The 23659-nt window shown below is 46.5% G+C and overlaps 1 protein-coding gene across 6 annotated transcripts; it reads left to right on the top strand.

Moving 5' to 3' along the window:
- The first annotated feature begins 2291 nt into the window (after window positions 1–2291).
- On the top strand, window positions 2292–23171 carry kif16ba (kinesin family member 16Ba). 6 transcript variants are annotated; one of them, XM_030403004.1, is made up of 27 exons: window positions 2302–2714; window positions 5299–5368; window positions 5459–5572; window positions 6481–6597; window positions 6986–7083; window positions 7175–7284; window positions 7366–7508; window positions 7622–7790; window positions 7899–8030; window positions 8124–8299; window positions 8592–8657; window positions 8756–8815; window positions 8935–9054; window positions 9337–9388; window positions 9887–10024; window positions 10152–10234; window positions 10828–10916; window positions 11266–11298; window positions 11684–11737; window positions 11983–13332; window positions 13417–13566; window positions 13662–13770; window positions 14721–14768; window positions 20534–20656; window positions 21270–21359; window positions 21670–21753; window positions 21862–23171. In XM_030403004.1, the coding sequence occupies exons 1-27, from the start codon at window positions 2668–2670 to the stop codon at window positions 22021–22023; spliced, it is 3987 nt and encodes a 1328-aa protein (XP_030258864.1). In that variant the 5' UTR covers window positions 2302–2667; the 3' UTR covers window positions 22024–23171. The 6 variants fall into 6 exon arrangements, with proteins under 6 accessions (XP_030258523.1, XP_030258602.1, XP_030258693.1 ...); XM_030403100.1 differs by lacking the exon at window positions 11266–11298; XM_030402663.1 differs by lacking the exons at window positions 20534–20656; window positions 21270–21359; window positions 21670–21753; window positions 21862–23171 and adding exons at window positions 14321–14368; window positions 16573–18680 and having other exon boundaries at window positions 2292–2714.
- The last annotated feature ends 488 nt before the right edge of the window (window positions 23172–23659 follow it).

Here is a 23659-nt window from a genome sequence, read left to right as displayed (position 1 = left end):
CTACAGGAGGAGAAGAACTACAGGAGGAGGAGAACTACAGGAGGAGAACTACAGGAGGAGGAGAACTACAGGCCGGGAGGAGAACTGCAGGAGGAGAACTACAGGAGGAGGAGAACTACAGGAGGAGGAGGACTACAGGCCGGGAGGGGACCTACAGGAGGAGGGGAACTACAGGAGGAGAACTACAGGAGGAGGAGAACTACAGGAGGAGGAGAACTACAGGAGGAGAACTACAGGAGGGGAACTACAGGAGGAGGAGGACTACAGGCCGGGAGGGGAACTACAGGAGGAGAACTACAGGAGGAGGAGGACTACAGGCCGGGAGGGGAACTACAGGAGGAGAACTACAGGAGGAGGAGAACTACAGGAGGAGGGGAACTACAGGAGGAGGAGAACTACAGGAGGGGACCTACAGGAGGAGGGGAACTACAGGAGGAGAACTACAGGAGGAGGAGAACTACAGGAGGAGGAGAACTACAGGAGGAGGAGGACTACAGGAGGAGGAGAACTACAGGAGGAGAACTACAGGAGGAGGAGAACTACAGGAGGAGGAGAACTACAGGCCGGGAGGGGAACTACAGTAAGAGAACTACAGGAGGAGAAGAACTACAGGAGGAGGAGAACTACAGGAGGAGGAGAACTACAGGAGGAGAAGAACTACAGGAGGAGGAGAACTACAGGAGGAGGAGAACTACAGGAGGAGAACTACAGGAGGAGAACTACAGGAGGAGGAGAACTACAGGAGGAGAACTACAGGAGGAGAAGAACTACAGGAGGAGAACTACAGGAGGAGGAGAACTACAGGAGGAGAACTACAGGAGGAGAAGAACTACAGGAGGAGGAGAACTACAGGAGGAGAACTACAGGAGGAGAACTACAGGAGGAGGAGAACTACAGGAGGAGGAGAACTACAGGAGGAGAACTACAGGAGGAGGGGAACTACAGGAGGAGAACTACAGGAGGAGAACTACAGGAGGAGGAGAACTACAGGAGGAGGAGAACTACAGGAGGAGGAGAACTACAGGAGGACTTAGAAGAAATTTTATAATTTAATGTTTTTTCAAAAAGTCAGGGGGAAAAACTTCCTGTCTTATTTACAGCATATTATTAATTTTCTTTACTTTAATATTTTCATTGGTGTATTTTATTTCATAACTACCTGAGCATTTTATTCTTTATAGTATTCTATTGTTAGGAACGTTCTATTCTATTGTTGTTGTTGCATATTGTATAGAGTACTGTATTGTTTCTTATCGCCTCTATATGTGCCCTGATGTTTTTACTGTATTTGCACTGAATGTACCTGCTGCTATGATGACTGAATTTCCCCTCTGGGATTAATAAAGTTATCTATCTATTTATTAGATGCTTCACAGCAGGTGTGACACCTGTGCACATCTCAATAAAGTTATAATCTGATTTAAAAACACATCAGTTAGTTCTTCAACTCTCTTTGTTTTCATGACTGAATAAACAATCTGAGAAATACATATTTCTGAGTTTGTATTAATATTGTGAATATTAAAATTCAGAGTTTGGATTTCTTCTTCAAAACTAAACACTGCTCCTATAAATAGTTTATGCTCTCTATAAATATGTGTTATAAATTACAGTGGTTGGCCTTCTAGATCTCTCTACTTGTGGTGGAACGAGTATTTACTTTGGTATAAATAAGATCAACTAATAATACTGGATTACACTGTAAAAGTGCATAAGTAAGGCCTACATATATATTTCTTTTTTAATAGCGATTAATAATTCAACTTATTATTAAAACTACAGAACATCTGCACAGACATATAGTGTGTCAGTTTCTGCTGTGAGTCAAACTTAAAGCAGTATTTTAACTCATGTTTGGTCTGTGGCTCCTCGCTAAGAAACATTTAACATTTCTCAATAATAAATATGCAATTTATTCATTAATTTCTACTATTTTCTTTTCTTGCCCATTGTCTTGCAGACAGTCTAAAACTATATTTTTATATTTAATTTAAACAGCAAATCTTGTCTCACATTTTTGCTTTTAAAAGAGCAGAAATAATTAATCAAAGATCTAAATAATTGATCAATAATCTCACATCAGATTACATCACAAAGACAAACTAGAGCAGCACATTGTCACTTTAGAGAAACTGGAATAAAGATTTTTAATTTTTTTATAGATGTTAATTATTTTGGTTGTTTAGAAATATATTTATTTCTGGACATTTTCCCGTTATTATATATTTATTTATTGTATTTTATTTTGTTTAGTTTCGACCTCTCCAGGCCTCCGTACTCCGCCGTGTTGTCATCAGCTGATGTTTCCCTGCTTCTTTTTGTCAGATGATAGCTAGCTAACAGGCTAACAGGCTAACTGCTACCCAACAGTGACCATGGATGCGAGCCGGTTCGCGCCGGGACGGCGACACGGTGTCACCGGACAGCGATAACATCTGTCGGCGGCGGCGACCGTCTCTCCCCGGCTCTATCAGCCCGGTGTGGACGTCTTGTGCGCAGTCAGTCGGTTATCTGTGCGACTTTTGCCCTCCTTATCCCGCAGTGGGGGAGAGTTGCCCGCTGAGTCTCATGCTAGCTCGTTAGCCGGTTAGCTAGTCGGCTGTTATAAAGCAGCGCCGGGTCACTGTCGAAGCCAACTGACCGGACCGGACCGCAGCGGGATGAGCGATGGCATCGGTCCGGGTGGCTGTGCGGGTCCGGCCCATGAACAGGCGGTGAGTTCACGACACTTATCACGGTTGTTTGATGCTAAACTATCATGTTTAAATCAGAACAGCAGTTTGTGTTTTTAAGCTAACTGGTCATCAGGATGTAGCCGCGTTCAAATCACTCAGTCCACTCAGAAATGTTGTTTTCACTGCTTCAGGCGGCATTAAGGTTCCTGTACAGGTGAGTTAAGATCAGGTAAAGAGAGTGTTAGCAGCCTCTGGAGCTGCAGCTCAGCTCCAGTCAGCTGGTTCGGTGATTCGTGCAGGTGTGTGACCTCACCTGTGTCCCTGAGAGGCTGAACACCTGCACAGGTTGTTACAGAGACACGGACTGTTCTGAGTGTTTCAGCTGTACGTTCAGTCAGATCCACTCCTGATGTACCAGCAGACAGTAACCAGCAGAACCAGCCTGTAAACACATCCAGAACCAACAGAACCAGCCTGTGATCAGTACCAGAACCAACAGAACTCAACCTGTAATCAGATCCAGAACCAACAGAACCAGCCTGTAAACAGTACCAGAACCAGCAGAACCAACAGAACCAGCCTGTAAACACATCCAGAACCAACAGAACCAGCCTGTGATCAGTACCAGAACCAACAGAACTCAACCTGTAATCAGATCCAGAACCAACAGAACCAGCCTGTAAACAGTACCAGAACCAACAGAACCAGCCTGTGATCAGATCCAGAACCAATCTAAGATATTTTCATCTACATGTTTTGCGGCTCATATTTATTTCCTTCCGTGTTTCCTCCTTTATAACTTTAATAATACATCTGTTAACCACATGATTCTAATTTAAATACACTTATAATGTAACTTTTTATTATTATAATCAGTTAATATGTGTAAAACTGATCTAATCCAGTTGAAAAAGTAAAGTAACACATGAATAAACAGGCTGGAATCAAAGCTTACAACAGTGGAGGATTAAAACCATGAAAACAACAGTTATTAAATAATATTCTGTAAGAACCAAAATGTAAAATATTCTGTTAAATATATTAAATAAAGCAGTGCAACGTCAAGAATGAAGCACAGTGTAACTTAAAGAAGGGGACAAAATAAATCTTAAATTAATTAAGTTAAAATAACTTTTTCTCAGCGTGAAGACGAATTAAAACATTTCTTTCCTGTTTCTGAACCCAAACGACTGTTGAAGAACTTTACACTGTGAAATAAATCAACTTGTTCTGATTCAAACCAACTTTTTTGTGTTTTAACAGTGTAAAAGTTGAATATGCAAAGAAATGTCTCACACACACACACAAACAGATCAGAGTCACTCACAGCTGGAAGATCAATGATTTTAAGTATTGATCAGTTGTTGTATTTGTTGATTATTCTCCTGTTTGACTCCTGTAACTTTAATGAGCCCGACCGATATTTAAGTTTTGTCGCTGAGGTCGATATTAGTGAATATCACGAGAGTTTATTACCTAATTTTTTACTGTGATTCTTTAAATCTTGTTATGAAACACAAAGATAGAAAACAGAGACTAGATATTTTACAGTTTATTATCCAAAACGCCGTCAGAGCTCAGAAACATTAAACTTAACTGATGATCTGATAATGATTATAAACCACATCGGCACGTATCGCTCTGAGAAATCTGTGTTAATGTCGACCAGCTGATGAATCTGTCGGGCTGCAACAGATCAACGTTTGTCATTTATCTTTTAGTTGTTCACAAACTGAATGAGAGCAGAAACAAATCAGATAGTTAAAAAACAGACAAATCAGTCGAGAGTTTGTTAAATGTGAATATTTGTTTGTTTCTGCAGCCGTCAGCTAAACTCCAGACGAACTTCAGCACTTTGTCTAAACGCTCTCGTGTTAACCTTCGTTATGTGATGAGCTCATAACGAGGGCGCTCGGTGTTACGTAACGTGTTGTTCAGTCAGTCTGAGATAACAGACACCTTCGTGTCCCGTGAAGTGAAGCTGATGTTGACCCACAAACCCACAGGAAGTCTGAGAGTCGAAGCTTTCCGACACAGAAATCAGAAAAGTGTTTCTGTTTCTGCCGACCGTTTAGATCTGACGTGTGAAAGTCATTTAGTTTTAATTCTGTCTGCGCTGATTCTTGGAGCTCAAACCGGCTGCACCTGTTTTAAAAGCTTTGTACGGTAATAATGAGCCTCATAAAGGACGTTAATACGAGCTGAGAACAAACTGGGTGGAGGCAGAAGATCATACGTGACTGAGCAAACACGCCGTCGCCCTGCTGATGCAATTAAACTGCAGTCATGTGGTTTTATTGACGAGCGGCAGGTTCGTCTGGAGTCACGAGACGCAGCAGAGACGCAGTGTGATGTAGTGTTCAAAGTTCCAGGCTGATCAGTCGTCTAGAAAACATCCTCAAATGTCTCTTTTTGTCCCCGAAGATGTTCAGTTTTCTGTCATAAACGAGGGAAGAACCCAGAAAACATTCACATTAAGAAGAAGAAGTTGGATTGTTTCCCTTTAAGGTTCAGACAGAAATCTCCAAACTCACCTGATCAGATCCTGGACGAGGTGTTTAACACTGATGTTCACCGTGTAACGAGGAAACATAATCAGTATGTCGTTCTTGATCTCTCACAGGGAGAAGGACTTGACCGCAAAGTGCATCATCAGGATGGAAGGAAACAAAACCTCCATCACCAACCTGAAGGTACTTCTCTCCTCCACGCGTCACTCAGACTGTAACTCCGGCTCAACATGTGTCCTTTTTAATTATTTTTGCTCTCTGATTTCCTAAAAGCTCCCTGAAGGCATCGCAGGGGAGTCGACGAGGGATCGAACCAAAACCTTCACGTACGACTTCTCCTACGACTCCATGGACTGTAAGAGCTCCGCCTTCGTCTCCCAGGAGAAGGTGAGTGTCGCCGGGTTGTTTGTCAGACTGCTGGTTCTGTTCGTCTTGTTGCGTCTGGAAGCTGTTTTCAGTCCAGAATCGGATCAGGATATAGTCGTCTGTACTTGTATCAGTGCTGCACGCATCTAAACGAATCCTCAGTATCAACAAGTGTAAAATAACATCCAGGCACGCAGAGAAGAGAAGAAGCTGCTACAGCTTTTCCTGTTCCTGCATACGTCTGACTTCATGTCACAGCTGATTAAACCTGCAGCAACATGTGATGAAGAGGAGTCGTCTCCTCTGTTACCTGGCTCACCTGGACTGGAGGACTGTCAGGGTGAAATAATGCAGACAGTCAAACTGAATGAATCACAGCACAGTCGCCCATATTACAAGAATCTGATATTAAATGTTCATAAGAGTCCAAAATATACAAACAGGTCATTTATACGTCTATAAATTGGCTGATTATTGGATCCTACATGACTGCTAAAATAATCTGAATGACTATTTATTTTTTATAAATGTGTCTCTGCTGCAGTGAAGTATCAGAGTGAAAACTACAGCATTTGGCTCCAGAACTGTTAAATGAAGTTCTGATCCGAGTTATTTCATCAGGAGTCGTGTTGGATTAGCGGCTGCAGTGAAGCTGTGAGTGAACCCAGATTATTCTGGTTCTTAGTCCTCCAGTCGTTTCTTTACAAACCTCCTGCTGTTGTTTTGGGTGACTGGTTCTGACAGAGGTTCGGATCCCCGTCAGAGGCTCGCTGTGTTTGTTCTGACCCGACTCGAGTCTGATGGGTCACGTGAGGCTTAAATCTGAGGTGCAGTCTGGAGCTCCAGTCGTCACATCAGCCGAGACTTTAAAGACGTCTGAGCAGAAATAAAAGCTCTTTTTTTTCTGTGTTTGTTTGTTTGATCTGCAGGTTTTTAAAGATTTGGGCTCCGACGTGCTGAAGGCGGCGTTCGAGGGCTACAACGCCTGCGTCTTCGCCTACGGACAGACGGGCTCGGGGAAGTCGTACACCATGATGGGAAACCCAGTGAGACTTTTTTATTAACAGTCACAGTCCAGACTTTGTTATCCAGAAAGATAGAAAGTGATGAGACACACAGAGACTCGATCATTGATCCGTCTGCTGGGCGACGAGCTCGGACAGTCGGTTTATCTGCTGATTATGTTTCTGTCTTCTATCTGCTTGTTTTGTCCTGATAGAAGTCCAATAAAGATTCAGATAGTTCAGATATAATCACAGACTCTCTCATCTCCCTATATTTCTATTTTGAGGATAATTTATTAATTTATTGGAGACGAAACACAAAGTAAAAGATGCATATTACGATATTGGCATCATGAATTAAACGTGATAATCGCTGAGTGAGGATCTGACACGCTGCTGTCCGAGTCTGAACCTGTTGCTGTTGTTTCAGGGAGATGCAGGTCTGATCCCGAGGTTCTGTGAGAGTTTGTTCAGCAGAATCTCCGACGCGACCCGATGGGACGAAGCCTCGTTTCGTACAGAAGTCAGGTGAGACCGGACTTCACGCTGCGCCGCACACAGAGAGATGAGGTGCAGACGGGATTGTAAACATGTTGTCCTCTGATCTTTTTGCCTTCAGCTACTTGGAGATCTACAACGAGCGAGTGAGAGACCTGCTGAGGAGGAAATCCACTCAGACCTACAACCTGAGAGTCCGGGAGCACCCGAAGGACGGACCGTACGTAGAAGGTACGTGTCACCAATCATCAGACTTCCTGTCAGTGTTGTGTTCTCGAGTCGACTTCCTCTGACCTTCCTCCCTGATCTCAGATCTGTCCAAACACCTGGTGCAGAACTACAGCGACGTGGAGGAGCTGATGGAGGCTGGAAACATCAACCGCACCACCGCCAGCACCGGCATGAACGACGTCAGCAGCCGCTCGCACGCCATCTTCACCATCAACTTCACGCAGGTCGGGAACTCTTCGCTCATGTCAGAGAGAAAAATGATGTTGATGTCACATCTTAAATATTCAAACTGTGACATCTCCCTCTCCGTCTCTGTCTCTGTCTCCGTCTCCGTCAGGCTAAGTTCGATGCAGAGATGCCCAGTGAGACGGTCAGTAAGATCCACCTGGTCGATCTGGCCGGCAGCGAGCGAGCCGACGCCACCGGAGCGACCGGCGTCCGACTGAAGGAAGGAGGAAACATCAACAAGTCGCTGGTTACCCTCGGCAACGTCATCTCTTCTCTGGGTGAGAGACGCAGGACGACAGTCGGCTTTGAAGCATTCATCGATGTGTGTGTGTGTGTGTGTGTGTGTGTGTGTGTTGTTGACTGATGTGTTTCCTGTGTGTGTCCAGCTGACATGTCGCAGGACGGCGTGAACACCAACCTGAAGAAGAAGTCGGTGTTCGTCCCCTACAGAGACTCGGTGCTGACGTGGCTGCTGAAAGACAGTCTGGGCGGAAACTCCAAGACCATCATGATCGCCAGTGAGCAGCGAACGCCGAGCCACACGCCGACATTCAAACTCTTCCAGCGAAACAGAAATGTTTGACGTCATTCTGTTTACATTGTCCTCGCAGCGATCTCCCCCGCCGACGTGAACTACGGCGAGACGCTCAGCACTCTGCGATACGCCAACCGAGCCAAGAACATCATCAACAAGCCCACCATCAACGAGGACGGCAACGTGCGGCTGATCAGAGAGCTGCGCGCAGAAATCGCCCGACTGAAGGCGCTGCTGGTCCAGGGCAACCAGGTGACCAGAGGGGGCGGAGCTAAAGGAACAGTTCATACAAAAATCTAAAATCATATCATCAGCAGGAGGAGAGGATGACTGGGTTTACGTTTTTTGGGTGAACTGTTCCTTTAAGAGCACGTTTAGGGAAAGTGATAATGAGTTTATCTTATTTTGAATAATTGAGCTTTTGCATGGTTCCTTCTGTAACGTGCTGTTAGTGATTATTATAATGATAATAACACATTTACAGCGTGAACGTCACTGAGAACCCGCTCTGAGTGTTTCTGTCTGTCTGTGTCTGTGTTGTCAGATCGCTCTCCTGGACTCGCCCACAGCTCTGAGTATGGAGGAGAAGCTGCACCAGAATGAAGCCAGAGTGAGTCTGAAGTCAGATGTTTCCACCTGCATGTGAGCTGTGAACGATGTGCTGCAGAGGTTTGTGGTAACATGGAGGTTTTTCTGTCGTGTTTGCAGGTTCTGGAGCTGACGAAGGAGTGGACCAACAAATGGAACGAGACTCAGAATATCCTCAAGGTAAGAACGCGTGTTTCCTGCAGTCTCTACAGTTTCACAGTCATTGATCAACCAGCGTTAGAGCTTTGTTAGATGACTGCTCAGGTTTTAAACTGTGATCTGTGTGGACGCGTCTGCAGGAGGAGACTCTGGCTCTGAGGAAGGAGGGCATCGGGGTGGTGCTGGACTCGGAGCTGCCTCACCTCATCGGCATCGACGACGACCTGCTGAGCACCGGCATCATCCTGTATCACCTAAAGGTGAGAGGAACACCTGAAACACACAGACACGTCATCGTCTGACCGACCGACTTCATCCTTAAAGCTGGATTTATATCTGTAACTGCTGATGAGCTGGTGAACATCAGGAGCTTTAAACTTCAGGTCTTCTTTTGTGTTTTTGAACAAACACATGAAAACATCTTTCCACAGCAGAGAGGAGAACGAGGAGGAAGACGTCCAGCTAACATTTAATAATCCTGAGCAGAGTCGAGTGTCCTGTTCTGTGAAGTGACTGACTTTGTTTTTCTGCTTCGTCCTCAGGAGGGACGGACGTACGTGGGCCGAGAGGACGCGTCCACCGAGCAGGACATCAGTGAGTTTGTTACATGAAGCTGTTTCCTGTCAGAAACCAGCAGGAGGGAGTTTTAATGAGCTGCAGGGGAAAAGAAACAACAGAGACGGATTTTAAACAGGCGGGAAACACAGAAGAGCTTCACAGACAGACAAGGAAATAGAATAAATACACAAGTTACATGTTTATAATTTTCACTGTCGATGTCAGAAAGGGATGAAACGTGTGGATCTGTGTTTCTTAAAGTCCAAGATGATCAAATATCTTGTTTCATCACAGGAGGATTTAATTTCAGGAAACTAGACTTTTCTGTCTTGATCCGATCGATTGATTGTTGCATCACACAAACCTCAGTTATCAGCATCATGTTCATGAGCTGTCTTTATGTCTGTTATGACTCTTTTACTCGACCGTCTCATACTGAAGATCTGTAAACGTTTGTTGTCGTCGTGCAGCAGTTTGTTTTCTGTGACGCTCACAGTCTCCATGTGTGTCCCGTGTCGTCTCCCCCTCCTGCAGTCCTGCACGGTCTGGACCTGGAGAGCGAACACTGCATGTTTGAGAACCAGAACGGCAAAGTGACTCTGGTTCCGCTCGGCGGCGCTCAGTGTTCAGTGAACGGAGTCCAGGTGACGCAGCCGTCGCAGCTCAACCAGGGTGAGACGTCACAAACCTCATCAGTCTCTTCTCTTCAGCTGCGTCACTGTGAAAATGTCTTTAATAATCGTTGTCTTCAGGGTCGTGTGCAGTGTTTTCACTTCCTGTCGGTTGTGTTGCGGTCCAGGTGCTGTGATTCTGCTCGGCAGGACCAACATGTTCCGGTTCAACCATCCGAAGGAGGCGGCCAAGCTGAGGGAGAAACGAAAGGTGAGACTTTATCTGCTGAGAGCTGAAACTGAAACCATGTTTCCACCAAGCAGTCAACAGTTATATCTGTATTTCCACTGTCAAAAGTTCTGATGAGACTAACGGAACCGCTCGGTATCATCCTAAAACCCTGAAATTCATTAGCATGTTAGCACGTCTGTTTCCCTCGTCTCACAGTCTGTGAGTGTGTTTTATTCTCCAACATTAAATCATCATTAAATGTCCCACAGTTTAATCATGAAGCTCTTCATGTGTTAAAAACAGTTAGCGGTTGCTAACGAGTGTCTGAATGAGACTACAGAGGTTGTCGGGGACATTAAACGTCCTCACAGCGAACACGGAGACTCATCTACTCATTAGTCCGTCTTTACAGGCCACTTTAGTTACACACTGTTCTAACTCTGACTTTACAACTCGTACATTGATCAGTTTAGAGAAAACCTGGATAGTAACTGTGCAGTAAGACTCAGAGAAGTCTCCCCTGTTGTTTGGGTTCAAAATGGTACCAAATCCAGAATTACGTTGTTGTCATGAGGCTCTGGACTGAACCAGCTCAGTGTGAGTGATGTTTCTGACCCGCTTCTCCTCCTCAGAGCGGCCTCCTCTCCACCTTCAGCCTCTCTATGACGGATCTGTCCAAGTCCTGTGAGAACTTGTCCACCGTGATGCTCTACAACCCCGGGTGAGTGCAGCGACACACCGACAGCAGCAGCTGCATGTGACGATCCGCTCAGACTCCCTGCAGTGCATCAACCCTCTGCATCAAACCCTCAGGACACATTCAGGCTCCTCTATCAGCACCACACAGACACACAGGCTCTGAAACTCTGGTCCGATGAAAACTGACCGACAGAGAAACAGAAACATCTTCACGACACAACAGTCACTCAGCTCATGCCTTCACTACATATTTAACATTTCAGACTTGAAACAGCGTTTAGAGTCCTGCAGTATTCACATCACACGTTACGTCTGTACACACCTGATGGTTGAAGCCGGCTGATTAACTGTCTGACCCGTCTTGTTGACAGTCTCTTCACTGAGAAGGGCCCCGTCTTCCTCAGGTAGACTCAGTCGTCCACTTCCTGTCTAACTTGTCCCGTTTTTGACACACAGACATGTGTTGACTCGTCCGGTCTCTGAATCTGAACCCTCATTGTCTGTTTTTTTGTATTATTATTATTATCATTATTATTATTTTGCTCGTCACCCCACTGCTTCCTGTCTCCATCTTGACGTGTGACCGTAGAGAATGCATCGTTGCTTTTCACACATCGCCTGGCATTTTAGTTTGAAGCCTCATTTTTTTGTGTCGACTGCTGCTTTCACTTACTGCACTTCACTAGCTGTGGTGTTGTGTGTCAGTGTGTGTGTGTGTGTGTGTGTGTGTGCTCTCTTCTTTATTTTAACGGGAGTAAAAGAAGCTGATGGAGGTTTTTGTGTGGACAGGTTGGAGTTTGAGAGGCAGCAGAGAGAAGAGCTGGAGAAGCTGGAGCTGAAAAGGTACAAAGAGTCGAGACTCGACTGATGTAAAGTTATAAACTGTGATGGCCGACATGAAGAAGACGTTTATAAACTCTGTGAAACTCTGTCTCTGACTCATTCTGCAGTATTTGGACCTTGAGCTTGTTTGTGTGTTTGTCTCAGTGATGGACGGGTTTGTTTACATCTAGAGCAGGAAGTGACATCACAGACCGTCACTGGGTCACATCTGAACAGCCTCTCTGTTGTTTCTGTGGTTGCTGCAGGAGGCTGATCAAGGAGATGGAGGCGAAGCACCAGAGTGAGAAGGCGGAGCTGGAGCGGCTGCAGCAGGAGGTGGAGAGCCAGCGTAAGGAGTCTGAGGAGGTGCAGCAGCGGATCCTCCATCAGGAGGAAAGCCTCCGCCGCCGCAGTCAGGACATCGAGAGCCGCCTGAAAGACTTCCTGGCTGAGAAGGAGCGCTTCGAGGAGGAGAGACGCTTAGATATCCAGGGGGCGGGCCTCCAGCCGAGGCACCACCAGGAGGAGGGGGATGCAGAGGAGGAGCAGGACGAGGAGCAGCGGCGGCTTCAGGAGGCCGCAGAGCAGACGGAGATCTACCGCGAGCTGGAGAGGCTGAAGAGGGAGCGCGAAGAGCAGAAGGTTCGTCTGGAGACTGAGCGGCGGCGGCTGGAGGAGCAGGAGCGGGAGCAGCTGAGCCTGGTGGGGAGGCTGGAGGAGCAGCTGAGGGAGAAACACGAGGCGGCCACCACCCTGCTGACCCGGGAGGACGCCCGCCGCCTGGAGGAGGAGCGTCGAGCGCTGGCTGAGATCAGAGAAGCTCTCCTGCGTGCTAAAGAGACCGGAGAGCGGACAGACGTGGAGGACGCCAGCGAGGAGGCGAGATCTGCAAAGGCACGATACACCGACTTCAAGGAGGCGCAGGTGAAGGAGCTGGGCCAGCTGGAGGAGGGACTGCAGCAGCAGAGGGAGCGCCTGGAGAAGGAGGTCGCTGCTGAGCAGAATACACTGCTGCTCCTCGCCCGCGGCCTCAAAGAACGACAGCAGCAGCTGAAAGAGGAGCAGGAGAAGGGAGCGCTGGAGGCTACAGCCGTCTGCCAGGAGGAGCACCTGGTCAAACAGGCGGAGCACAGGCTGCAGTTCAAGGAGCGTCAGCTGGCCCGGGTGGCCGACGGCCTCCTCCCTGCGCTGGCCGAGGAGAAGCAGAGAGCCGTGGAGATGCTGGAGCGCAGCGGTGGAGGGAGCAACGGGAACTGCGACAGCCCGCCGGGCCTCGACAACACGCTGTACCAGGTGGAGAAGGAGCTGGAGGACAAGGAGGAGAAACTGAACCTCCACTGGAACAGCGCTCAGCAGCTCCAGCAGCTGCAGGAGACCTACGAGTTCACGGCCAACGTGGCGCGGCAGGAGGAGAAGGTGAGGAGGAAGGAGAAGGAGATCCTGGAGTCCAAGGAGAAGCAGCAGAGGGAGGCGATGGAGCAGGCGGTGGCCCGGCTGGAGAGGAGGCACTCGGCCCTGAGACGCAGCGTCTCCATAGAGACCGACGCCGAGGAGCAGAGACACAAGAGCTCAGTCACCCGGAACCAGAGGACGGGCGCCGACCTGGACCAGCAGAGGTGAGAACAGCATATTAATCAGTCCGTGAACACACCAGCTCCTCACTCATGAAACCAGAACTCACGCTGTGTTCTTCTCTGCAGAGTGGAGCGGGAGATCCAGAAGCTGAGGCAGCGGATCAGTGAAGGGGAGGAGAACAACAGGACTCACTCCATCAGCAGCGAGGAGAAGACCAGCTCCCCCGTCAGCCACATCCAGAGTCTCAACACGCTGCTGCCGCTGTCAGACGACAGGTACGCGTCTGCTCTGCAGGGTGTCGTCAGTTTCAGTCCCAGAAACACGTTCACGCCGTCGCTCACGTTGTTTTGTCGTCCTCGTTATTCTCCAGGATCAACGCGTACATCGAAGAGGAAGTCCAGCGACGGTTACGCAAGATGAACCTCCTGAACGGCAGCAGCAGCAACATGGATCTGTCTCTGTCCTGCGAATCCCTCAAGGTGAGCACCGATCCAAACGCTTCACCTGCAGAGTTTTATTAAGGTACTGCTTCACTTTACACACTTCAGACGGTCACACGGCGTCCTCGTCCACGTGGGCGCTGGTATATTTAGAGACCAAAGTTTAAAAACAACCAGACGAGCGTTCAGAACTAACCTCCATCCATACTGACACAAGTTTTACTGAACTCACTGTTTACTCACTTACTTTCACTTCCAGTTTGTGTCATATATCAGATTAATCCCGGCTGTTACCGAGGAAACGGGTACATTTTCCTGGACAGAAACGATGAGTCAGTTTTATAGATGTTTAATAAATCATAACATGAATTTATTATGTGGCAGAACAATCAATGACAGTAAGTCAGCTGGAGGTTTTTGCATCTGAGAACATTTAACTCGTATTTAAGAACAAAAACAGTCTTCAGATTCTGTAATAAAAGTCGGGACAGACTTTTTACGTTGAGTGTGTTCTGAGGTCCAGAAACAGTTTGCGGGTCGAAGCTTCTGTTCCTGTGTAGAACTGATGTTCAGCTCTTTAACCCTGCAGGAGGAGGAGGAAGTTATCGACAGTAGCTCTGTTAGGTTAACAGACGAGGTAAGACCAGGATCCGTCTGCTCTGAATGTCCCGATGAGACTCTCCCTGCTCTGTGATCTGCATGAATCTCCCCGATACAGTTATTGATCGACTCCAGTCAGTTTGGTTTGCAGTTCTTTTAATTGGGTTCTTCTCCGCCTGGTTTTTATTTCTCCTGGTTCTGTTTGATGTGTCCCTCTTTTCCTCCTGGAATCGTGACGTGTGATTTGACGTTTGAAATCATTTATTATTCTTTTTCTTTGAAGAGTATTAATTAAAATCTTGCCTGCTGTTTTTGCAAATGAAGAATATTTCGGTGGATATTTAACATTTTGTGATGCTGAGAGTTGATGTTCAGTTTCATCTTTTCAGGATGATGAAAAACAGCAGAACATTAATCCAAGGAGGCTGAAATATGAGGTAAGAACCAGGATCTCATTCTGGGTTTTGGGGATTATGGCAATTTAATAATCAATCAATGAAAATCAGAGTCAATGTGCCTGTTGTTGCTCATGTGCATGGTACAAAATGACATTACATAAAATCTCAACATCTTAAAATCTACATAGAATTAAAGAAAAAGGAAAATGTGATTTTAGTTTGAAGTCTTCAGGGTTGACAAACAGGTTCATATTTTACAACTCCAGTCCTTAATATCAGTCACGTGACTACTTATTTGGTAGAACGAGAGCGGCTGAAACTCTCAGGGTCCTAGTCCACGTGGTGTTTGTTCCAGAAAAGTTCTGGCTGTGTTGCTCAGGAGGATGCTGGTGATGACATCATCCATAGGAGACACAAACACAGTGAATAATATCAGCTAGGCCAGGAAAAAAGAGAAAGAGCCACGGTGACGTCACCAGAGCCTTGTGTTCAGAAAAAAACGCCATGTGGACCCGGACCCTTCATGTTTCAGTTGGGTCCAGGAAGCTGCTTTCCCTCTTCAGGGTACTGACGAACCGGGCTGACAGTCCGCTGTCAGTGAGTGTCTGTGGTCCAAGTATTGGTGGTGTTTCCCGCTCGCTGTCGTTGTCGATGGCTTTACAAACAACTGATTATGTTGAATCGATGGCGGAGTCCGTCCCTGAGAGAAATGGCTCTGATTGGCCGTTTGACCCGGCCAGGACAAAGTGAGAACTGGACCTACGTCGCTGTAGTATCCATGATTCCACCACTAGGGTGTTTTCTCCGCCTCCGCCAGTACAAGATGGAGAGAGCTGAAGCTCCGCCCCTTCCTGTTCCCCTCATGACCTTATTTGAACAAACACTGTAGAGCTGCTCCTGTATATCAACAGCTCACAGAACTGAACCAGAACCAGAACCAGCTCTCCTCTCACAGAACTGCAGCTGTCAGTATGAGCAGATTTATTGTGAGGCTCATCTTGTTCAGAACCTTTTCTGACCCAGTTGGCTCCATGTTGGTTCTGGTGCCGTGTTGATGAGACGATGTACATGAGGTTTGACTTTAACTGCAACAAACTGACATACATCAGGTGTGAGATTCTGACCCAGTTCAGACTGGATCAGTACTTTATCTGTCTTCACTCACTACTGCAGTTTTTCCAAAGTAAGGTCCCCTGAGGTTCTCTGGAACGGGCCCGGCCTCGGCTCTCTCTATCTCCAGTCTTTAAACTTCTAGTTTCCCTTTTTTGAGGGACCGATACCGACCAGATCCGCCCGGTGCGAGACCAGAAGTTACGAGCTCGATGCCGTCGGCTTTATTCTTTTTGGTGTGTTTAAGTGCAACGTTTTGGTCGAAACACAGGCGTCACGCGGTCCTGCAACAGTCGGCCTTCGGCGCCCTGAGTTCTTCTACGTCGGGTCGGTGTGACCGGGCCCTGAGGACAAACAGACAACAGACAAAACGTAGATTTAAATTTCAATCAACCTGGATTTAACCATGGGTGAAATAGTATTTTTCGAAGAAATTCTGTTGGGAAAATCCATCTCGTCACCAAGAAGGATTTAATTAGAACCAAGAACTATTTGCAAACGCTACTTTTCCTGTTTGATTGGAGTTTCAAAGTGTTTTTTACGCTTGTCATAATAATTTGCATGCCATCCCTCCTAACACTGATAATTCTGAATCACTTACGACTCGCCTGTGCACCTGGTGATGGAGGAACTGTAATTCTGGGTGGATTAAGGACTTCAGTATAATTCAAAGAACCTTCACGTCCCTCTTGACGATGTAGTCATGGACTCTCCCTCCACCTTGTGCACACAGAGAGTCAGCGGGTTGTGGTCTAGCTTCCCACCGGAGCTCGAGGAAAACTCCCTCCTTCACATCCAGGAAAACATGCCGGAAGAACGAGAGGGCAGCCTCTCGAAGCTTCACAGGGAAGACCAATCCACAGCTGAAGCCTTGACGGAGAAACAGGAAGTGCCTTACAGAGACAGTGACAAAAACAAATGGTGGGAAGTGAGGGTGACTGAGTCTGAACAAGATCGTTCTGACGCCTTAGCAGATAAAACCACCAACAGATTCGATGAAAACGAGAATATCACTGATAAGAAACGGAGCGGTTCTGCCTCCTGTGTTCCTGATGAGGATAAAAAGCTTGAAGGTGGCGTGAAGGTGAATGATCGCTCTTCTTCTGACGCAAAGGGACAAGACAAACACCAAACAGCAGCAGGAATAGTATCAGTAAAAGATGAAGAACCTTCCAATGGTAGATCCTCAAATTTGCTGAGCTCGGTCTTTGGCTACATCCCCTCCACGCAGAAGTTGAAGGAATCCATTCGTGAGCAGATAAAACAAGTGGCAGACGCAGGAGCTGAGAGAGTCGCAGCCAACTGGAGCTACGATTTGGGATATTTTACTGGAAGGCTGTCCGAAGCGTACAAGGACGCTGAAAAAAGGCTGCAGGGTACTCGGGACATCATCCAGAATGTTCGAGCTGGTGACATGAAGGTTGTTCTCTCACAGTATGTGACCAAGATGTCCAAAGAGCTGCCACTGATCCATCGAATGCAGCTGAAACCGGAACCAGAACCTTGTGTCCTTGCTGAAAACAAAGTCAGTTCAGTTGATGTGTCGATGGATCGCACCCTAAGTCTTCCTCAGAATAGCGACATGTCTGTGATCCCGGGCGTCTCCGGATGGCCCGAAGGCTCCGTGTCGTCTCTCAGAAACACTTGTCCCGAGGTGTTTCATCAGAACCTGGTCCAGATGCCACCAGCCTTGTCTCAGCTACGGTCACTTTCATCCCAGAAGATTCTAGAAAAGTTAGAATCGCTCGCTCCTCAAATAAAACTCAACAAGCTCCTGAGCATCTTCTGGATCCAAACCGCCAACCGTGAGCAGCCGATCCCACAGCCGGGCTGCTTGCTCTTATCAGAACAGGACATAACGGTGCTGTCAAGTAAATTCAGTTCAAGCGACACCTTGGCTGTCTTCCACCATTTTGATCTCATGGAGATTAAGAAGGTCCAGATTAGCTTGGCAGGGCAGCACGTCCGCCTCATCGGCTGCACCGAGGACGCGGTCTTGGCCGTCTTCACCCACAGCAGAGATCTGACCCAGGAGCTGTGCAAGGACTTACTGAAGGTCCTGTCTCCTGAAGAGCTCCCTGAAGGGACTGAAGATCACCCGCTGCTCTCCGGTGACCTCATGGCGCTCTCTCTGGATTGGTCCTCGAGTGTTCCTGACATCGTCCTGGACGGCGGTCTTCACATCACCTCCAGATTTAAGCGAGTCCTGGCAGACCTCCTCTACATCGTCCACGGGAACATGGACGGTCCTGGGAAACCCTCTCTGGCCAACATCTGTCCTCTGCTCTACACGAGCGTCAAGCTCATGAACTCGACCCGTCTGCATCAGAGCGCCATTTTCCAGTTCCTCCTGACGGACACTCACGTAGCTCTTCTCCGTGAGGACGGCGTGTTTCACCCGGTGCCACGGGGCACCAGTCTGGTCCCGTCCCAGCCCCAGTTCCGAGGGCTTGAACTCCGGAAGCGATCAGAGATCAGATGTCTGCTCGTGAGGCGGAGTGACGACTGGCTGGTGGTAGAAATCACGTTTACAACCAACAAGCCGGAGAGGAAGGTGGAGTCCAGGCGAGGCTCGGCGGAGGTGCCGTCCGTCTCTCATCGCAGGAGTCAGTGCCACTCCTGGAATTTATCTTTTGGATGCACTGCAGAGGCCATGATCCTGATCAACCACCTGAGCACCTGAGACACACGACTGAAGGCTGTTTCACCTCAACGTATCAATGTGACATTAAAAGTTCACTGCCAGATAATTTCTATATGTATTTATGGATTATTAAAGGGAAAGTTCACACACAAATGTAACCTCAGTCCTCCTCTCCTCCTCCTGATGATATAAAGTCCTCCTCTATAAAGTCCTCTCCTCCTCCTGATGATATAAAGTCCTCCTCTCCTCCTCCTGATGATATAAAGTCCTCCTCTCCTCCTCCTGATGATATAAAGTCCTCCTCTCCTCCTCCTGATGATATAAAGTCCTCCTCTCCTCCTCCTGATGATATAAAGTCCTCCTCTCCTCCTCCTGATGATATAAAGTCCTCCTCTCCTCCTCCTGATGATATAAAGTCCTCCTCTCCTCCTCCTGATGATATAAAGTCCTCCTCTCCTCCTCCTGATGATATAAAGTCCTCCTCTCCTCCTCCTGATGATATAAAGTCCTCCTCTCCTCCTCCTGATGATATAAAGTCTTCCTCTCCTCCTCCTGATGATATAAAGTCCTCCTCTCCTCCTCCTGATGATATAAAGTCCTCCTCTCCTCCTCCTGATGATATAAAGTCCTCCTCTCCTCCTCCTGATGATATAAAGTCCTCCTCTCCTCCTCCTGATGATATAAAGTCCTCCTCTCCTCCTCCTGATGATATAAAGTCCTCCTCCTCCTCCTCCTGATGATATAAAGTCCTCCTCTCCTCCTCCTGATGATATAAAGTCCTCCTCTCCTCCTGATGATATAAAGTTCCTCCTCTCCTCCTGAGGATATAAAGTCCTCCTCTCCTCCTCCTGATGATATAAAGTCCTCCTCTCCTCCTCCTGATGATATAAAGTCCTCCTCTCCTCCTGAGGATATAAAGTCCTCTCCTCCTCCTCCTGATGATATAAAGTCCTCCTCTCCTCCTCCTGATGATATAAAGTCCTCCTCTCCTCCTCCTGATGATATAAAGTCCTCCTCTCCTCCTCCTGATGATATAAAGTCCTCCTCTCCTCCTGATGATATAAAGTCCTCCTCTCCTCCTGATGATATAAAGTCCTCCTCTCCTCCTCCTGATGATATAAAGTCCTCCTCTCCTCCTGATGATATAAAGTCCTCCTCTCCTCCTCCTGATGATATAAAGTCCTCCTCTCCTCCTCCTGATGATATAAAGTCCTCCTACTCCTCCTCCTGATGATATAAAGTCCTCCTCTCCTCCTGATGATATAAAGTCCTCCTCTCCTCCTCCTGATGATATAAAGTCCTCCTCTCCTCCTCCTGATGATATAAAGTCCTCCTCTCCTCCTCCTGATGATATAAAGTCCTCCTCTCCTCCTCCTGATGATATAAAGTCCTCCTCTCCTCCTCCTGATGATATAAAGTCCTCCTCTCCTCCTCCTGATGATATAAAGTCCTCCCCTGATCTGAGGAGACGTTCTTGGGGAGACGTTAAGAGTTCAGAGGCATCGTGTGTAAAGTAACAACGACACATCTGAAAGTATTTTAAGATATTTTTAAACATTTTAAAGATATCTGATATTTGAATGTAATTGTGTGATTTTTGTCCGTTTTGTGTTTTGAGATGATGAACTGTGATTTATATGAACGATGAAGATAAACAGCTTCCTGTTTGATTGTTGGTCTGATGAGGTTTAAAGGGAGAATCTTGAAGTTTATTCTGCACTTTGCAAAGATTGATTTTGATCCGATGACTTGATTTGTCAACATGTGACCAGACTCCAGATGATTATTGTGTATTTGAATGACTGATGTTTAATGTCTCTTGTATGATGATACGCAGTGACAACATTTAGTTTGTAAAGAGGATAATAAAGTTTAAAGTTTGCACGATTCTCAGCGTCTGATTTTATTTGTTAATCTTCAGAAATGATTCTCAGTCGTGTTCATGAATCGATTCTCAGCGATCACTGAGTCAACACTTCACTCTCGTCCTGTCGTCTTCTTCTCTTCTCCCGTCTTCTCTCCTTTCTCTCCCCGCCGACTTCCTGTGCAGCACCTGGTCTGTCGCCCTCCCGGGACGAGCGCCGACGACCTTCAGGAGCCCGTTAAAATTAGCATTCCTCGCCACGTCCTCCGCGGGCAGGGGAAGGACGAGCACTTTGAGTTCGAGGTGAAGGTGAGTTTCCTCAGCCGGGTTCATCTTTTCATCACTTCATCGGTTATTTATGTTTTCTTACGTCTTCATCTTCTCATGTGTCGTCTCCTTCATCATCCTTCTCTCTCCAGCAGGTTGTGTGTTTTATTCATCTTCTTCTGAGATGTGATTAAATAATTACAGAAATACAGTTTCTACTGCAGCAAGTGTGTAAAATAAAAATAAGGACAAAACAAGTCAAACACAAAGATTACAAGGTGTTTCTTGTTTTATTTAAGTTTTAAAAATCTGCATATGAAACGTGAAAAAATGATGCTCAGAGTGAATGTGTCTGAAATTAAGTGTAATGATATTTTGACTGGAAGTGTAACAAATAGACTTTGTAAGATTTTTAGTGTTTGAAGTGTAGAACAGCAGTTTACTTCGAAAAACATTTCAGAACTCTGGATTAAAGTTCAGTGTTTTCAGTCCTTCACTCAGATCTCAGAAGTTAATGTATTGTATGGATGTATTAATCATCAGAACCAGGCGGTGACGTTGTATCGGGTCTGAGTCTGTTAAACTTGAGCTCGACTGTTAATGTTTTGATCTTTTCTTCCGTCTCTATGTCCGTCGTTTCTCCCTCTTTCGTCAGATCACCGTGGTGGACGAGACGTGGACGGTGTTCAGACGTTACAGCCGCTTCCGGGAAATGCACAAGAGCCTGAAGTTAAAATACCCAGAGGTGAGACGCTGTGTGATGTCACTGCGTCACTTCTACCTAACTGAAGGTCACACTGATGGGACGTGTTGTTATACTGCTGACTTTTTGTCTTCACACACAGTTAACTTGTTGTTTTCTGTTCTGTGCATCAGGTAGTTTAAGCAAAACATGTTCAGGTTAAAATCTGCAGGTTCACGTCGTTAAAGATGTGATTGAAAGGAGAACTCTCCTGTGTGCACATCTTTCCCACCACGACTGGTCGGTTTCAGCGATGGCCGACATCAGCTGTTGTATCGTGTGTTTGATGAAGTCTGTTGTCTTCCTGTTTCAGCTGGCAGCTCTCGAGTTCCCTCCAAAGAAGCTGTTTGGAAACCGAGACGAGCGGATGGTCGCTGAGCGCCGGAATCACTTGGAGGCAAGACAGTTTAATATAAATATTAAAGGACAAAGAGTCGATTCTCTCGTCTCTCTGGTCATAGAAATGTTTGAGTTGACTTGATGTTGCCGTCGTGTTTCTCTGCAGCGTTATCTGAGGAACTTGTTCCGGGTGATGCTGTCGTCCTCCGGCTCTCCTCTCCGAGCCGACGCAGACGGCGGCTTCCATCTCACCAAACACGCCATCTGTGATTTCTCGCCGTTCTTCAAGAAGGGCGTCTTCGAGTACAGCAGCCACGGCACCGGCTGACTCCACCGCCGAGCGCCTGAGCCGGCGTCTTGTTGGGCTGAAAGTTCCTCCAAACCAAAACAAAAAGAAACTGCTCGGTGCCTTTTCCCCCGAGCCTCGGCTCGCAGAACCGCCTCAAAGAAGGAGAAACTTCAGGTCAGTTTCGTCTCCAGCCTCACGTCATCCTGAGAGAACAACATCTCAAACCAGCCTGCTGCTGTTCAGCTCTCTGTGGAAACTCTATCTCCAACGGACAAGTAGGAACATCAGCGCTCTGTTTAAAGAGTTTCATTTCTATTATATATCCAGAGAAAAACACAATTTCATCGTCTATAAAGATCCGACTTTGTACGATCATGTGCCGAGTTTTTTACATCAGTGATGGACGCAAAGACTTTATTTGACTCATTCTAGCAATAAACAGCTTTATATCTAATATATTCACAGCTACGATATTTATCACAAGTCTAAAGTAGAAGAAAACATTAACACAGGAGGCGCTCTGAGCAGCAGGAGGTGCAAACAAGCTGTCGCTACGAGCATCGCTTAACGTGTTCAGAAAATGTATAAAAAACATCCGAGACGTCTCAACTCTTAAAGTTTAATTGACCGACTCCCGAAAATACGATTTGTGACTTGAGACATTTTGGTGTCTCACAGCTTCTCTGTGCTCTGATTATTGATTTTGCAAATTGATTGCAGGGATGTTTTCTTTTAAACAACAGCATGATCAGTTAAATCACATTAGATTGAGTTTGCACTTTGTTAGCGACGAGTAAAAAAACCTCTTCAGGCCTGTAAAACAAGAGAGGAGAGCGCAGAGCTGCAGTGATTCAGCAGAAACACACCTGAAGAATAATCTAGTAACTCATTCAGAGGGAACGTTTTGCTCCTTCGGCAGCTCAACACTTAAATATATCTTCCAGAACTAATTTTAACTCCGTGGTGACATCAGCCTCCGTCACTGATCCGATCCTGAAGTCTTCCACAGCCTCACAGGAAACACTTTCAGTTCATTCAGCCTGCAAACCGCTGACTGCTCGCTCCATAAGCCATACTGTGTGTATATAGACTGTAAATATGGATGTGCATAGTTTTTCTATACGATATGCTTGTTTGCCATGTAATGTATTGACATTGAATGTCAGTAAAGGGAATGTGCCACAACATTCAGACTGCTTGTTTTCTTTGTGAGTGAATCGACACCAGAAGCTGCAGCCAGCAGACGTTTAGCTTAGCTTAGCTTAGCACGAAGACTGCAAACAGCTAGCCTGGCTCTGTCCACAGGGATAAACACTAAATGACACAAAACAACAACATCGTATTTAACTCTGTGAACTGGAAGAACTCTAATTAATCAAAGACATGAGAGGAAACATCTGTAATATGTTCAGAAGTTCAGTTTTAAATGTTATAAAGCTGAGCTAACATGAACCGAGGGAAGAAACATCAGTGTTGATATTCTGTCAGTTATCTACTGGAGTTAGCATGCTAACAGCTAGCCTCTGTCTCTCAGAGGTGACAGTCTGACAGCCTGTAGTTCACTTCTGAGTATAAGAAGTTGACAACATAAACTCACGAATGTGAAGAAAGGAAATATTTTGACTCCTATTTTCATTATAAACAGAAAAATCCAACCGTTTGTGTCTCAGACTGA

The sequence above is a fragment of the Sparus aurata genome, chromosome 1 (genome assembly GCF_900880675.1).
Source record: "Sparus aurata chromosome 1, fSpaAur1.1, whole genome shotgun sequence".
Classification (NCBI taxonomy): Eukaryota; Metazoa; Chordata; class Actinopteri; order Spariformes; family Sparidae; genus Sparus; species Sparus aurata.
This window is presented reverse-complemented; position numbering and strand designations above follow the sequence as displayed.

Excerpts from the sequence above, each read along its gene's own strand:
- kif16ba (XM_030402663.1), top strand. The coding sequence starts at position 2,668 with ATGGCATCGGTCCGGGTGGCTGTGCGGGTCCGGCCCATGAACAGGCG. Across the intron at positions 5,369-5,458 it reads CCTCCATCACCAACCTGAAG|CTCCCTGAAGGCATCGCAGG; the intron begins GTACTTCTCTCC and ends ATTTCCTAAAAG. Across the intron at positions 13,333-13,416 it reads GCCGACCTGGACCAGCAGAG|AGTGGAGCGGGAGATCCAGA; the intron begins GTGAGAACAGCA and ends TCTTCTCTGCAG.